Below are 18,004 nucleotides of genomic sequence, written 5' to 3' on the forward strand. Positions count from 1 at the left end.
GGTCTTTTAAGAAGCTCATGGCCATCCAGCTTCGAGATGACAAAGGCAGGTTTCAATGGTTAAAAAGAAAATGATTTTTTATAAAGACGGATCGAACGAACGAATGCTCTAAGTTCGGATGGGACAGACAGACGTCGATAATTATTCTCGAATGGACGTGTGAGTCACACACGCACGGACACAAAAGAAGTGAATCAGTCTGCACAATTTCAACCACTGGTGATGATGACAGGCCACCACTATCTATTTGCAAGCAGCACTTTTTTTTTTAATGACAAATGACAGTTACATAAATACTGTCATATTCATGTTTCAAATGTACAAACTTACTGTCATATCTACTTACGCATGTGCAAACGTTCATGATATATACTGACATGTGTGCCAACAAACATACATACAAACCTACGTGCATACAGACACACATACATTCCTGCATACTTACAGATATAAACTTGCGTAAAAAGACAGACAAACAGACACAGACATATAAAAGACAAACAGACGGTGGGTGCTTCGCAAATGTTGTGAACTCATTCAGAATTGCCACTTTTCAACTACCCTTTCATAGAATATGTTTTTCTATCATAATTCAGTTATTATCACTTTGCAACAGAATACAATTCTAAAAACTGATGAATTGGGTGCATTATCTGAACCTTCTTGCAGTGCTAAAGCATGACATTTTCGTTGATCCCAAGAAGATCTCTGTGGCTGCCTTCACCTCTACACTCCATCTCGCTCACTACGATCGGCTTCGGATCCACCCTGTTTACACATACCCAGATTCAAACACTCGACTGTTGGCCGCCGTTCTTTCTCTGTCTCCGGACCTTGCAGTTGGAATGAACTTCCTCTTTCGCTTCGTCAAGTCTCCACACTCAGCTCTTTCAAGCCTGGCCTTAAAACCCACCTCTTCCCCAAATAGCCTCCCTTCCCTGCATCTTCCTTGTCTTCCGTTTCTCCAGTTTTAGAGTTATGCATGCGTGTGAATGACTGATGCGAAAGCGCTTTGATTTGTCTCTGCACAAGATTCAGCGCTATATAAATGCCATTATTATCATAAGAGAGAAATCCGAGTTTCCAGTGAAGGCAAAGTATACAAGGGACCCGACAGTTACAGGGATGGATCGTGTTTTGATTTGGGAGATGGAATCCGTCTGTTTTGTTGTTGTTGCCATGCAGGGTAATCTGCTATTATTCTATGTTATTTCGAGGCATTTTACTATGATCTTTCTTATTTTTTGTTTCTTATTATCATTTTGCACCACGAATGACGTTCTCTTAATGATGATGATGATGATAATAAATAGTAGTAGTAGAGTAGTGGTAGCAGTAGTAGCAGCAGAAGCAATAGTGGTGGTAGTAGTAGTAGTGTTGGTGGCAGAGGTTGGTAGTAGCAGTAGTAATAGTAGTAGTAGTAGTAGCAGCAGCAGCAGCAGCAACAGTAGTAGTACTTAATGATAATCATCACCATCATAACCATCATCATCATCGTCATTATCATCATCACAATGTACGATGCTGTGCCGCAGGGGATGGCCAAACGCACGGTATTACATCTACGCCTGGACCCGGACAAGCTGGGAGGAGGAGGAGGAGGAAACGGCGCAGGAGGAGGAGGAGGAGGGGGAGGAGGTGGTGGAGGAGGAGGAGGAGGGGTGGGAGCCGGGAGAGGGGTGGTGGTGGGAGGAGCGGCGTCGCAAGGCATTGTGGGCCTAGCTCAAGGGTGCAAGCAGTACGCCTCCCAGATGGAGAACCAGAAACGAAGGGAGCAGCGATGCAGCAGTGAGGCCTGGCTGTTTGTGCTGTGTTTCTTGGATGTCACGTAGTTTTTCTTTACTTGTACTTTCACTTTCGCTTTCGCTTTTGCACTTGCTATATATATATATATATATATATATATATATATATATATATATATATATATATATATATGAATATAAAAATTTTATATATATATATATATATAATTTTTACTCTCGTACTTTACTTTTATATACTTTCTTTAAATGTACGTCTCTTTACTTTATTTCATTTTTCTTCTCTTTAATTTACTTTATACTTTTTTTTTGCACTCGACATTTATTTTTACTTTTACTTTACTCTTATCTTTATTACAGGGTATGTAGTTTCTTTGTTTGTCTTTTTTGTTTTTGGGGTGGGGGGTTGTTTGTTTGTTTGTTTGTTTTTTTTTTGTTTTGTTTTTTACTTTGAACGTTTACATTATTCTCACTTTGTTTTTATGTTACGTTAATTGTTACTTTTGCTTTACTTTGTTTAACTTTTACTCCTCCTTATCTTGTTTCACTTTTCTTCTCTTTACTTTCTTTACTTTATTCTATACTTTTCTTTGTACTTGACTCCACTTTAACTTGACTCGACCTAAATGACTTTACCAAATTCAGCTTGCTCAACTTTGTTCAGCTCTACCCTACTTTATTTCATTTTACTTACTTATCATATTTTATTGTCTCATTTAACTTTTATTGTACCTCTTTAATTCGTATCGATCTATGGATCTATCTATCTGTCCATACATTTGCCAGTCTATGTGTCTGTTTGTGTATCTATCTGTAAACTATACGTCTCTCTTTCTCTCTTTCTCTCTCTCTCTCTCTTTATCTATCTATCTATCTATCTATCTCTCTATCTATCTGTCTGTCTGTCTTTCTGTTTTTGCGATCCTATTCTTCGTATTCATCACAGATGTTTTCCATGTCATCGTCCGTCGTTGTTGTTGGCAAGGATGTTGCTCACTCTCCTCATCAGTAATCTCTCTTGCAGGATTTTTTTGTTGTTTGTTTGGTTGTTTTATGTTTGTTTGTTTGTTTGTTGTTGTTGTTTTTGTTGTTGTTGTTTTAGTTGTTTTTTGTTTTTTTGTTTTTTGTTGTTGTTTTTTTGCTTTCAATCTAAAGAACCCTGCAAACGAAATTTTCTTTCCTTCCTTTAACTCTCTCCATACGAACGGCGAAAGAGACGACGTTAACAGCGTTTCATCCCAATTACCATCATCAAAATATTGCAAGCGGAACGCTCTTATACTGAAGAGGTGAATGTTGACAAAGAATACCAAATTCTGACGACGGAAGCTAAAGTTTGGGTCATTCAGACACCCACTGGACATCCGAGGGGTCTGTGTAGAGGAGAAGAGAGGACTGGCCGTACTGAGTGAGTTAATGAAGAACCTCGGAGACACAATTGTCTTTCCTTACTTATTAAATAACTTACAAGACAATTTTATTTCCTTACCGCATTGACTTAGAAAACACCATTTTCTTTCTTTACTTATTGAATAACATAGAAGACACCGTTTTCCAGTCACAGTTTTGTCTCTTTGTCGCTTTCTGCCTCCCTTCCAGACTCTCTCTCTCTCTCTCACGCACGCACGCACGCACGCACGCACACACACACACACACACACACACACACACACACACACACACACACACACACACACACATCTGCCAGTATAGAGTCCATTGGGGTCTGGGTTTGAATCCCGCTCTCGCCTTTTCTCCCAAGTTTGACTGGAAAATCAAACTGAGCGTCTAGTCATTCGGATGAGACGATAAACCGAGGTCCCGTTTGCAGCACGCACTGAAGAACCCATGGCAAAGAGAGTGTTGTCCTCTGGCAGAATTCTGAAGAAGAAATCCACCATCATGGGTACACAAACATATACATTCGATTCATACACTCAAGGCCTGACCAAGCGCGGTGGGTTATGCTGCTGGTCAGACACCTGCCTTGCAGATGTGGTGTAGCGCATATGGATTTGTCTGAACGCAATGACGCCTCTTTGAGAAGCCTAAACTAAAACTGAAATCTTTCTTTCTCTATTCGCCATTTGCCTGTCTGCCTTTGTCTTTTTTCTTTCTCCCGTGGTGTACTTCTTTCTTTCTTTCACACACACACACACACACACACACACACACACACACACACACACACACACACACACACACACACACACACACCCTCCCCTCCTCTCTCTCTCTCTCTCTCTCTCTCTCTCTCTCTCTCTTACAGCATTCTCTCTCTGTCTGTCTGTGTGCCTGTCGATTTGTCTTTTTTACGCTCTCTGCTGCGAATGAATCAGATTCAAATCTATAGACATCCGAATGGAAGTCCAAAGCCCCCATTGTCCGCGCTGTCCATGATTCGAAGCTGTCAATATTCTCTGACATTTCGAATGATTACCCAAACCCCCACACTCCTTTCCCTCTCCATCGCTGTCCCACTTCCCCCCTCCTACCCCCCGAATCCCCCACCCCTTAAACCCACGTCCCTCTCCCTCTTTTGGCTCCAGGATTCCATTGTGCCAATCTTGGGCCAGCAAACAGCGGACAATTCAATCCCATGGAAATCCTGCCAGCTTCCTCATCATCCCCTATTTACATACATGGGGTGCCGTGGCAGAATCCGTCAGGCGTTGAACTTAAGATCCAGTTTTCATTCAAAACCGATATTTGTAAGTCGTCCCGACGAGACCAGATTTTGAAATCTCTCAGCCACATACATTGTAGGCATGTAGGCTCAAAGATCATTGGCAACAAGAGAAAGAGGGGGGTGTGTGGAGGGGGGTGAGGGGGAGATAGGCAGACAGACAGACAGGCATTCATACAGACAGATCGGTTGGCAGGCAGATAGACAGATAAGAAATAGAGATATAGGGGGCAAGTGAGAAAAAGAAAAGAAGATTCTTATTGTTATTCCTTCTTTCTTCCTCCTCGTCCGCCTCCTTATTTCGTTTTTTTTTTTTCTTCCTTCGTCTTCTTCGTCTTTCTTTCTTCCTCCTTCTTCCTCCTCCTTCTTCTTCCTTCCTATTTCTTCTACTCCCTTCTTTTTTTCTTCATCCTTCTTTCTTTCTTTCTTTCTTTCTTTTTCGCGCACAGATAGAAAAAAATGCTTCAGGACTCTCAAGATCGATCGGAACCATTTTCGCTTTCCCATCCTAACTACCTTTTACCCCGCACGATAATGATGATACGAATAATGAAAAAATAAACTGTTGAATCAAAAGGTCAGCTTTAATTTCCATAAAGAAAATAACATTGATAATAATGATAGAAAAATAACCCCAGAAATAATGAATTTAACAACTATACAATCAAAACGGTGGGCGTTAATTTGTCGAAGTTCCAAAGAGGCGGGCAGTGGCTGCCAGAGGCTGGAAACGTGAGACGTGCTGTGCTGTTGACTGCATGCTGCCCTTAGCAAAGAGGGGCGGGGGTTTTCAAGGCACAGAGAGAGACAGAGACAAAGAGACACACAGAGACAGAGACACAGAGACAGACAGACAGAGAGAGAGAGAGAGAGAGTGTGTGTGTGTGTGTGAGAGAGAGAGAGAGAGAGAGAGTCAGAGAGAGTCAGAGACAGGCAGACCGGCAGACAGACACAGAAAGAAAGAAAGGGGATGGGCAGAAAGAGGCAGAGATCTCTGGAACACCATCAGCCAGCGGCCACTGTGTGTGGGGGAGGGGGGGGGATAGAGGATTGAGAGACGGAGAGAGCGACAGTGTGAGACGCAGACAAAGGCAGAGAGACATGGGAGCGAGAGATACAAAGAGATACAGAGACCGACAGACAGAGACAGACAGAGACAAAGAGATACAGAGACCGACAGACAGAGACAGACAGAGACAAAGAGATACAGAGACCGACAGACAGAGACAGAGACAAAGAGATACAGAGACCGACAGACAGACACAGAGACAAAGACAGAGACAGACAGACAGATTGGCAGACAGACAAAGGGAGAGAGGGAGACTGAGACAAGGCCATAGCCCCATATGAATGAAGGACGATACTACAATATGTAGATGTCACCATAACCATCAGTAAACATTCACCATTTTCACAATTGATCAAAGAAATTATGATAATACCGTTTCTCTTAACTTAAAAGCTCTAAGCTGTATGTAAATACAATGCGAGATTACGTAAGAAGGAGAGAGAGAGGGGGGGGGGGAGAACACACATTAAGACAATGCAAAACAATACAGAGCAATACAAGATCTATATTTTTGGAGAATAACAGATAAGGACTGGTGTGGTCTTTTACATCCAGTCCCCGCCCTAATCAGGTTCTGCACTGCAGGAAACTAAGTAAAGGCATAAGCATGGTGGTAACAACATACATAGAAAAAAAATAACATAAAACAGCGCGCGCACACACACACACACACACACACACACACACACACACTTCGCACACATTGTGTGTATAGATATGCTTGTGTGTGCGGCGTGTATGCATGTAAAAAAAAACCCAACATATTTATATGTGTGTGTGTGTGTGCGCGCGCGCGCGCTGTTTTATGTTATTTTTTCCTATGGATGTTATTGCCACCACGCTAATGCCTTTATTTAGTTTTCTGCAGTGCAGGACCTGATTAGGGCGGGGACTGGATGTAAAAGACCACACCAGTGCTTATCTGCGCGCGTGTATGAGTGCCCTCATATGTGTGTGAGAGTGTGTGTGTGGCTGAGTAAAAAAGAGACAGAGATACCTCTCCCCCACACACACACTTTCACACAATCTCTCGCCCGAGGGCGCGCTCAGTTAACGCGACGCACGCGAGTGCGAGAAAAGAAATCCTCATCCTTTGTCCGCGGATAACGAGGAGTTTCTTTGATCACTCATGCGTGCAACCCTTTCCACTACCCCAGCGTTCCCCCCACCCCCACACCCGCACACACTTCTCCGTCCTCATCGTCCCTTCCACACACACACACACACACACACACACACACACACACACATTCACCCTCCTTGAGTGCCTTTTATGAGGGCACTGATGCAGAAAGTTTGTGGGGCGGAGGAGGCAAGAGAAAAGTCTGGCATCACTGATCTCTGTCTGGACCCACTGGGCTGGAAGGCGCGTAGCCGGGCGTATATTGTCGCCGGGCACATTACATTGTCATCGCCGGACATTATTGTCGCCGGGCATATGTTGTCACATGATATCGCCCGGCTTATAATTTTTTTTATTGTCATCGGACATAATTTTATATTCTCGCCGGACATCTATCGATGGGTGCAATGGCCGAATGGTTAAAGCGTTGGATTTCAATCTGAGGGTCCTGGGTTTGAATTTCGGTGACGGCGCCTGGTGGGTAAAGGGTGGAGAAATTTCCGATCTCCCAGGTCAACATATGTGCAGACCTGCTAGTGTGTATACGCATGCAGAAGATCAAATACGCACGTTAAAGATCCTGTAATCCACGTCAGCCTTCGGTGGGTTATGGAAACAAGAACATACCCAGCATGCACACCCCCGAAAACGGAGTATGGCTGTCTACATGGTGGGGTAAATAAAACCAAACGGTCAAACACGTAAAATGTTACATGTCTGTCTGAGTGTGTATGAGTGCGTGCCTGAAATCTGATTGAGCGACACAGGAAATGAATGATGAACGCCAAATGGCAGCCGTCAGTCGGCTCTACCCAGGTAGGCAGCCTCTTGTGCAAATGACCCCGTGTTTGTAAAGTGCTTAAAGCTTGGTCTCCGATCGAGGTTAAGTATCCATATCAATCAGTCAATCAATGTATTGTCATAAATATATTGTCACTGGACATATATTGTCACATGTTGCCGCCAGGCTTTTATTGTCACTAGACATATATTGTCACCGAACATAATATTGTCGCCGGACATGTATTGTCATGTATTGTCACCGAACATATATTGTAATATGTTGTCGCCAGGCTTATATTGTCACCTGACATATATTGTTGCCGGACATAATTATTCTCATATATTGTCCGACGCTGGGCAAATAATTGTCATATATTGTCAACAGAAATTATTGTATTGTCATCGGACATATATTGCCATTGGACATGTATTTTCGCTGGACATATATTATCACATATTGTTGCCGATTATGTATTGTCGCCAGGCATATATTGTTACCGCCCATACATTTTCATCTCCAGACGTATATTGTCACCAGCCGTGTATAGTTATATAATGTCGCTAGGTATATATTGTCGCCGGACGTCTATTTTCACCAGAAATCTTTTATCACCAGACCGTCGGAAGTGCATTGTCGCTGGATATCTATTAGTGCTGGACATGTATTGTCGCTAGACATCTACGGGCGTGATATTGTCGCTGGACATCTACGGGCGTGATATTGTCGCTGGACATATCTTGTCACCAGGCATCTATTGTTGGTGGGCATATATTATCATCAGGGGGCATATATTGTCACAAGCAACAATAATTATGTCCCGACGTTCACACACACACACACACACACACACACATATATATATATATATATATATATATATATATATATATCACACACACACACACACACACACACACACACACACATATATATATATATATATATATATATGCGTGTGTGTGTGTGTCGAGAGAGAGAGAGAGATACACACGCTCACACGACTGTCTCCGGCTTTCTGTTTGTTTGTGCAGTTATTCTCTTTGAAGGCGGATCTTTATTCCTTGTTAATTGAAGACCCTTTTGCATCCCTTCAATAATTAGATTAGAGCCAAATGTTGCTTTCGCTTTTTTATGTAATATTTCATTTTGACCTTTGCTCTCCTTCAGCGTTTATGCAGCGTTTCCTTCGCATCGATATATATATATAAATATTCCATAGTATAGAGAAGCCGCCAGCGCTATAAAGGGTGTAAGTCCATAGCGTAAACTATGTTCTCTGCATACCATCTGCACACACACAGTCTACACGCGCGGGCGCGCGCATGCACCCCCCCCCCCCCACCCCCACACACACACACACACACACACACACACAGAGACCCTTATTTCTTTAATTCTCTACTTTCTCTGTGTTTTTCTCTGTGTCTGTCTGTCTGTCAGTTTGTCTGTCTGTCTGTCTGTCTGTCTCTCTCTCTCTCTCTCTCTCTGTCCTTCCATTCTCCTCTCTCTCTCTCTCTCCACCTGGCGATTGCGTAAAATCAAAAAGATATTAATGTCATCCATTGATTAGAAAGCACAAATTGGCACACACAATACTGGATTTTAAAAAAAAGAAAAAAGAACAACTGGGTGCAGAACAAAATGTAATAATTATATGCGTGCAACAATAATAATTCAGTTTCCATGGTTATGATAGAAACATGGGTTTTGTTGTGTGTTTGGTTTTTGTTTGGTTTTTTGGGGGGGGTTTTGGTTTTTTGTTTTTTTTTTTGCAACCATTTAGATAATCAAAGGACAGCTCAGTTCTGATGATCGTCTGACATTCATCGTTCCATGCTGTTATTCCGGGAAAGATGCTCATCTTGCCCGCTCATGTCTCAAGAAAGAAACGTTGCGAAATGGCTACATGCTGAAACATCTGAATTCCCAATAACTAAATTAAGAGTCCGATTAACCCAGACGATGTACTTTGATCATTCATAAGCGGGACAACCAAACAAAAATATATCTCCAGAGTGAGAGAAAGAGAGACAGACAGACAGACAGACAGACAGAGCCATAGACAGATATACACAGAGAGGAAGACGGAGAGAGAACATATGGAAAGACAGACAGGCTGTCAGACAGAAATAAAATGAAAGACATTAAAAGAGAAAGAGGGAGGGAGACAGCGATAGAGAGAAAATGAGAGACAGGGAGTTAGAGAGACAGAGAGATCGATATAAGGAAGGACGGCAGGATAGCCTCTTTAATATTGATAATATCATCCTCAATAAACCCACGGATATTCATGTCAAATTTGAAAGATAAAATCACGAAACTCTACTCTGATTCATTTAAAGTTCGAATGATTTTTGAAATGTTCCAGAATACGATTCCATATCCCACCCCCAGAATATGAAAGACGTGATTTATATAAAGTAATGGTTGTGAAGTGGTTGTTTATTTTGTGTGGGTGCCGATAATCTTTGATTTTTTTCTCCTTTTTTTCACTTTTTCTATCTACCCCCCACCCCCCACCACCCCTCTCCCTCTCTTTCTCTTTTCTGTCTGCCCCCCACATCCCTCTCTCTCTCTCTCTCTCTCCCTCTCTCTCCCCTGCATCCATTCTTTTTGTTCCGTTCATACACTATTCATTGTGTGTTTGCTTATTAATTGATAATTTCCATACAATTGTTAGTGTTCTTTGAATGTTTACATTCGTCTGGGTTGTTGCATTTTTTTTTTAGTTATCAGTCGTGTGTATGTTCTGTCTTAGTGTCTGTCTCTGCTTCTCCCTCTTCCTCTCACATTACCAAACTACCCCCTTGTGCCCCCTCTCATTCTCTCTCTCTCTCTCTCTCTCTCTCTCTCTCTCTCTCTTTCACACACACACACACACACACACACACACACACACTATTTTTCTTCTTTTCATCTTTTATGCGTTTACCTTTGAAAATAGCTCTTGTTTGCTCATTTCTCATTTACCTTCTTCTACTTTTTTTCTTTTCTTCTCTTCCACCAAGATGCAGACACTTAGCACAGAGTAGGACATCAAACAGGATGCAGACACTTAGCACAGAGTAGGACATCAAACAGGATGCAGACACTTAGCACAGAGTAGGACATCAAACAGGATGCAGACACTTAGCACAGAGTAGGACATCAAACAGGATGCAGACACTTAGCACAGAGTAGGACATCAAACAGGATGCAGACACTTAGCACAGAGTAGGACATCAAACAGGATGCAAACACGTAGCACAGAGTAGGACATCAAAAAGGATGTAGACACTTAGCACAGAATTGGACATCCACAGCATGCAGACATTAGCACACAGTTGGACATCAAACAGGATGCAGACAGCACAGAGTAGGACATCACACAGAATGCAGACAGCACAGAGTAGGACATCCACAGGATGCAGACACTTAGCACAGAGTAGGACATCAAAAAGGATGTAGACACTTCGCACAGAATTGGACATCCACAGTATGCAGACACTTAGCACAGAGTTGGACATCAAACAGGATGCAGACACTTAGCACAGAATAGGACATCCACAGGATGCAGACACTTAGCACAGAGTAGGACATCAAACAGGATGCAGACACTTAGCACAGAGTAGGACATCAAACAGGATGCAGACACTTAGCACAGAGTAGGACATCCACAGGATGCAGACAGCACAGAGTAGGACATCCACAGGATGCAGACACTTAGCACTGAGTTGGACATCAAACAGGATGCAGACACTTAGCACAGAGTAGGACATCCACAGGATGCAGACACTTAGCACTCAGTTGGACATCAAACAGGAAGCAGACACTTAGCACACAGTTGGACATCAAACAGGATGCAGACACTTAGCACTCAGTTGGACATCAAACAGGATGTAGACACTTAACACGGAGCGGGACATCCACATGATGCAGACACTTAGCACATAGTAGGACATCAAACAGGATGCAGACACTTAGCACAGAGTAGGACATCAAACAGGATGCAGACACTTAGCACAGAGCAGGACATCCACAGGATGCAGACACTTAGCATAGGGTAGGACATCAAACAGGATGCAGACACTTAGCACAGAGCAGGACATCCACAGGATGCAGACACTTAGCATAGGGTAGGACATCAAACAGGATGCAGACAGAGGTACCAATAAGCTTTGTGTTATCAGTGAAGAGGCCACCAGTCAACCATGGCGATGTGGAGAGAGACACAGAGAGAGAGAGCGAAAGAGAAATTCCGCTCACTGCATACTCTCTCTCTCTCTCTCTCTCTCTCTCTCTCTCTCTCTCTCTCTCTTTCTCACCGTTTCCTCATAACACAGATTGATAGGAGTGTCGATAATGATTATCTATTAGATAAACACATAATCACTACATATACATAGATATAGATGGATATAGATATGAAATTATTTTTGTGGCGGCAGAAATGTCGCGACAGGACGTGCACGAGGACAACGCGCGGAAGACGGAACAGCTGCGCGAGGTGAAGCGGAAGTGCTCCATCATCCGGGACCTGATCCAGCAGTTGGAGGCCAACTACGACCACTCCAAGCGATACCTGCTGCCTCAGCGCTACCGGCTTCTCAAGGACATGATCAAACAGGTCACACACGACGACCTGTCGCGCTAATGGGCGGCTGAATGAATCCGTTGATTTCATCAAATTCGTTCATCACAAAACACATTTTACATGTATTCTCTGCAATCCTTTCTTCTTTTCTTTTCGGGTTTTTTTCCAGTCATTTGCAGAGACCCAGGCTTTGACAAACAACCGACAGATCTGAAGGAATCTGGTGGACAGGTGTTTCTGTGTGATGCCCCAATGACTCTTCACAGGGTTAAGAAGAAGAAGAAGATGATGATGATGATAACTAAGAAGTAGAAGAAGCATGCGCACACAAAGAGCAGAGTTACAAAAAAATAATAACATAATTTTTTTTGTGCTCAGGACTACCTTGACGTGGGACAACGTGTGACGGGTGGATGTGTGATACACGGTGCTGGTGACTATGGTTATTGATAAACGACAGTTTCGGGTTCTTGGTGTTCCCAATCCCTCGAACATCGGAACCTTCACCGAACTGAGACACCTAGCCGTGAACAACATGACCCGAAGGGCGTCAGCTAATAGGCTTTGTACTTCTTGGGGTTTTTTTTTAGCAACTTGAGGGTCAAGGCCAAGTAGGTCTGCAGTAAATCTTCTCCTCGGCGTCTAGCGGCGAAAAAGTTTTGAGGTTGTTTTTTTTTTTTTTTTTTCCAGATGTCATGAATTAAACATCGCAAAAAATTACTACATATGCTTTCGGCACCAAATACATTGGTGGTAAATGAAACAGAACGCGTCGTGGAGGGCGGCGGGGAATTGTGCAACCAGCAGTCCTACAATGCCGTCGTCCTTCTGCATTCAAGGAAGCTGGCGACACCTGCTGCCGTGGCCACAAGCTTCACACTCTTCGGGAAAACCCGAGAGTTAACAACCAGCGCCGAAGGTGAAGGGAGTTGTTGCCCCTTATTCACGTGATTCGTGTCCTCAAGACCTGGGTAGAGTTGAGTTTAACGACCTATCGGCGTGACGCCCTTAAGGTTAATAAAGACCTGGCCAGCGCGCTGGGTTTATGCGAAGGTCAGCCATCTGCTTTTGTTTATTCTATTATTTTTCTGTTTAACCCTTTCACCGCCAGTCAATTTAGAATACAAAATTCCCTTGTGATATAAACACAGAAAAGACAGTGGCTAAGAATAGCCGGGGATTCCCCCTGCGATGTATAGAAAATATGGCCTATCCTACCACCGAACATTAAGAGCAGTAGGTTCATGGATAACAGACCAATGAATGGTCACCTTTCTGTGACATGGGTCCTCTACCACGCCTGTGCATAAATGCGAGCTTGACGGTGAAAGGGTTAATACAGCAGATGTGGTGTAGCGTATATAGACCAGCCCGCAAGCTTTCCCACCACCTTGAAAGTGACAGTGACACTGAAATTCGTGTTAACTCACTCAGTACGGCCAGTCCTCTCTTCTCCTCTACACAGACCCCTCGGATGTCCAGTGGGTGTCTCAATGATCCAACCTTTAGCTTCCGTCGTCAGAATTGTGGTATTCTTTGTCAACATTCACCTCTTCAGTGTAAGAGCCTTCCGCTTGTAATATTTTGATGGTGGTAATTGGGGAGAAACGCTGTTAACGTCGTCTCTGTCGCCGTTCGTATGGAGAGAGTTAAAGAGGATGAGACGCCAGGCTTGGTAGGGTTGGCGGAAGAAGGGGGTCTGGCCAACGAAGACTTCTTTTTAAAAAAATTTTTGTTTTTGTTTTTACCCCTGTGAGATGAATGTTGAAGGAGTTGTGTGCTGTCATGGATCTTGTGTTGTAAAACGCTCAATCGCCATCATCTGCAGACGCCTCCCCCCCTCTCCGATCTCCGCCATGACTCTTGCCTTCCCCCGTGAAGAATATGCTCACCAGTGTGATAAAAAACTCTAGGGAGAGCTGGACAGTACAAGGTCTTCAGAAAAGAAGCCCCTCCTCAGTCAAGTGTTTCACCTTTTTTTTCTCTCTCTCTCTCTCTCTCTTTTTTTGTGACAGAAATAGAACGGCGTGATAAATATTTTTGTAGACGACAGCACGGACGCCAACAGAAAACAGGTCAACTCAAGATTATTGTACAGAATCGGCGTGACACCAATCTTAACCCCTTGACTGCTGAACCTAAGTGAAATGCGATCAGTGAGGCATGACAATTGTCAGTTGTTCTTACTTTTTGTGTACAGTTCGTTGACAAAACTGGTGTTGTTAAACAAAGGTCGAATTAATGTTAACCCCAAGAGAAAGAAATGTGATTTGATTTAATCCCAAGAGAAAGAAAGGTGATTTAACCCCAAGAGAAAGAAAGGTGATTTAATCCCAAGAGAAAGAAATCCAACCGAAGAAATGGTGACTCACATCCTGACCTCAGATCTCCATCTTATCTCAGTGAGGTGATAGCACTTCATTGACGACCATACTTACCAACAGCAATCATGTTGTTGATTGATTAAAGATGTCTTGCCTCTTGTTGCTGGACCGGACAGGGCTCCATGGATGCTGGTGGTGGTCTTGTCAGCAGCGAGTGTTTTGCGTATTCGCTGGTAACTATTTTGTATGTAGATGTGGTGTTAAATATAAGGATCAGCTCGCGCGCTTTGACACATCCGTGAAACTGAAACTAAAAGTGTACTGATTTCAGCAAACTCAACAGACAAATTATCATTGATAACAGTCCTCTTAAAGCCGTTTTGTTCAATTACTCCCATCCGGCTGGCGGTTTATGTGATTTTACGTATATGTGTGAAGAGAGGATTTTTTCCCTTTTTGGTTGCTGACGTCACATCTTGCAGATTTGTAAGCCGGGAGAAAAACTGCAAAGGCAGAAAAAGGTAGGGGAGTATCATTTTCTTGTGCGTTTATTTCCAGCCACGTCGTGGGTTTTATGGAAGGCGCAGTTAGGGAAAGGAGACGGAAATCCGCCTTGGGCATAGGCTTCAGTCTGACGGCATTCAAGACATTGATGTAGCATGATAACTCTCTCTCTCTCTCTCTCTCTCTCTCTCTCTCTCTCTCTGTCTCAGTAACGACTGACTGTATTATATTGCACTGTACTGTACTGAACTGTACTGTACTGTGCTGCACTGTACTGTACTATACTGTGTCGTATTTATCACAATTTGAGCTGCTCTCACGGAGAGAGCGCGTCGCCACAGTGCAGCGCCACCCATATTTTTTTCTTTATTTTTTTCTTTATGCGAGTGTTACCATCAAATCGGATTTTACTACAAAATTTTGCCCCCGACAACTCTTTTGTTGCCGTGGATTCTTTTAAGTGTGCTAAGTGCATGCTGCACACGGGACCTCGAGTTTATCATCTCATCCGAAAGGCTAGCACCCAGACCATCACTCAAAGCCTTGTCGAGGAGGGAGTAAGAGTCCCGGTCTGTAATAAGGGAATGAAACCCGCGGATCCTCGCTTCCTTGTTGGGCGCATTACCACTAGGCCCACGGCCCATGATCAGAGAGCCAAAGGGAAGCGTGTCATGGTCTGGTATAGGGTGAAACTTTATTCTTTCCGTGTAGTAAGGAATCACCACCCCACTTTCTGCTGTGCCGGCGTTTATTGTTGTTATTGTTGTTGATGGGTTGGGGGGGGGGGGTTCCAGCGTGATTGGAACAGAATGTCAAGGTAGTCTTTCGTTCGTTTATTTATATATAGTCTGTTCATCTAAGATGATGATATTAGACTGAAAATAAATGATATTATTATTATTATTTGGATTATTATCATTCCTATCATAATGATGACATTATCGACATTTCTATATATTCGAATGAAAAGGGGGGTGGTTGAGGTGGGGAGGAGGGGGCGGGGGGGGCAAGGGGGAGGGGACTAAGAAAGGAAGAGAGACAGACAGACAGAGAGAACAGAATGTGGAAAAGATAGAGTACAAAATCTAAAATGGAGAGGTCAGTGATTGGAGAAAGAAAAAACATAATATTGGAAGGGTGTGTGTGAGAGGCGGGACGGGGGAAGCGGGATTAGGACAAAAAACAAAACAAAAAAACAAAAACAAAAAATAAAATCAAATGCACTACTTCTGTAGATCATTTTTTTAAAAAGAGGTTCATGTGGGGACCTACAATAAACAACCAACTGGACTATTTAACACATAACTAGCTAACTTTAATAAAGAACAGTTTGAAATATATAACTTTTTCCAAGGTAGTCTTAACCATTGCAAGTGGCCAGTCCTCACTGTGGGTGGTGGGCCTACGACAAAGCAATAATTGTCATCAGCAGGAGGGAGACTGTGAGAGGGTAGCATTGTACGCACTTTCCATCACTCAGACCAAAGTACCGGTCAATTAATTAAGAGACTGACAGTATGCTGGTGGGTTTTGTCTTTGTGGAAACCCGAACTGCGCTATGTGATAACAAATGTCGATACTGATAGCGGCTGGCAGACTTGCTCATAATGGAGGAGACAAGACATAGAACCATTGTGTCAGGCTGTGTCACGCTGTAAGGTTCCGTGGAGAGCTACTGTTGGGATAGTAGTGTCAGTAGCTGGCACGTGAGAGTGGGAACGATTCAGAAATGAAAGGTGTTTCTTACCTTACTTGAACAACGGTAGTGTCAGTAGTTGGCACGTGAGAGTGGGAAAGATTCAGAAATGAAAGGTGTTTCTTACCTTACTTGAACAACGGTAGTGTCAGTAGTTGGCACGTGAGAGTGGGAAAGATTCAGAAATGAAAGGTGTTTCTTACCTTACTTGAACAACGGTAGTGTCAGTAGTTGGCACGTGAGAGTGGGAAAGATTCAGAAATGAAAGGTGTTTCTTACCTTACCTGAACAACGGTAGTGTCAGTAGTTGGCACGAGAGAGTGGGAAAGATTCAGAAATGAAAGGTGTTTCTTACCTTGCTTGATCAACGGTAGTGTCAGTAGTTGGCACGAGAGGGTGGGAAAGATTCGGGGAAGAAAAGCGTTTCTTACCATGCTTAAAACAAAGTTATTTAGGGTTTGCAGGGTGTGGGTGCCAACCGCCCTTTCCCGTCCTGTTGCCTGGAATCCATGAGGTTGGGAGTGGAACTGTGTCCAAAGGAAATGAGAGAGACCAACAGACTGGGGCTAGTACTCACAAATGGACAGAACGAGACAGACTGGGAAGGGTGTGCGGTCAGGGTGAAGGGCAGAAAAACAGACAGCCACCCCACCCACCCCAAACAAGTGAGGAAAGTAGGTGCAAACAAATAGTATTTATTTGTTTTTGATTTGCATTTAATATCTTATGATTGTGATGGATGAATGATGTATTTATATGAACATTACCACTCACTTCCCCACCCCCTGTCCTCAAGAAAACAGGACCCTATGATGATTCATATTTCCTCCACCCACCCATCCCAACACACACACACACACACACACACACACACACACACACACACACACACACACACACACTTCAACCCCATCCCCACCCTCCCTCTTTGCCTTTGCCAGCCTTCTGTTCGCCAAATTGATTGACAGCCATCGATTAATGTTTATTACTGCATCCGCGAATATGTTGTATATTATGTTTTCCATAAAATTAATGTAAATAGCATGCCTCTCCTCAATATATCGTATTTTGTATAACGCCATATTGTTTAAATGTTCGAAGCGTGTGTGTGTGTGTGTTTGTGTGTCTGTCTGTCTATCTGTCTGTCTGTCTGTCTGTGTGTATGTGCATGTGTGTGCGTGCGTGAGTTAGTATGTGTACGGAAATACGTGCGTGTGTCAGCGCGCGTATGCGTTCGTGTGTGCATAAGCGCGCTTGTGTGTTCGTGCGTGTGTTTGTGTGTGTGTGTGTGTGTGTGTGTGTGTGTGTGTGTGTGTGTTTGAGGGAGAGAGAGAGAGAGCTATCGAACACTTTGTGACGCGCAGAATGTCACAGAAATACGAATGCTTAGTTAATACTCAAACTGACTACATCTGTATAAAACAACAACAACAACATAACGTCCAGGACATTTGGCGTCTGATTATGTGGTGTGATGTTTCG

General features: G+C 43.3%; 1 protein-coding gene across 5 annotated transcripts in view; it reads left to right on the forward strand.

Annotated features, from left to right (window-relative positions):
• Positions 1-15,535, forward strand: part of LOC143284639 (uncharacterized) — an 86,758-nt gene extending 71,223 nt beyond the window's left edge. For all 5 annotated transcript variants that reach the window (XM_076591526.1, XM_076591534.1, XM_076591544.1 and 2 more), the window contains 2 exons: positions 1,536-1,788; positions 11,853-15,535. In XM_076591526.1, the coding sequence (XP_076447641.1) occupies positions 1,536-1,788; positions 11,853-12,058 (459 nt within the window). In that variant the 3' untranslated portion in view covers positions 12,059-15,535. The remainder of the gene's footprint in view (positions 1-1,535; positions 1,789-11,852) is intronic.
• The last annotated feature ends 2,469 nt before the right edge of the window (positions 15,536-18,004 follow it).

The sequence above is a fragment of the Babylonia areolata genome, chromosome 1 (assembly GCF_041734735.1).
Source record: "Babylonia areolata isolate BAREFJ2019XMU chromosome 1, ASM4173473v1, whole genome shotgun sequence".
In the NCBI taxonomy this organism is placed as follows: Eukaryota; Metazoa; Mollusca; class Gastropoda; order Neogastropoda; family Buccinidae; genus Babylonia; species Babylonia areolata.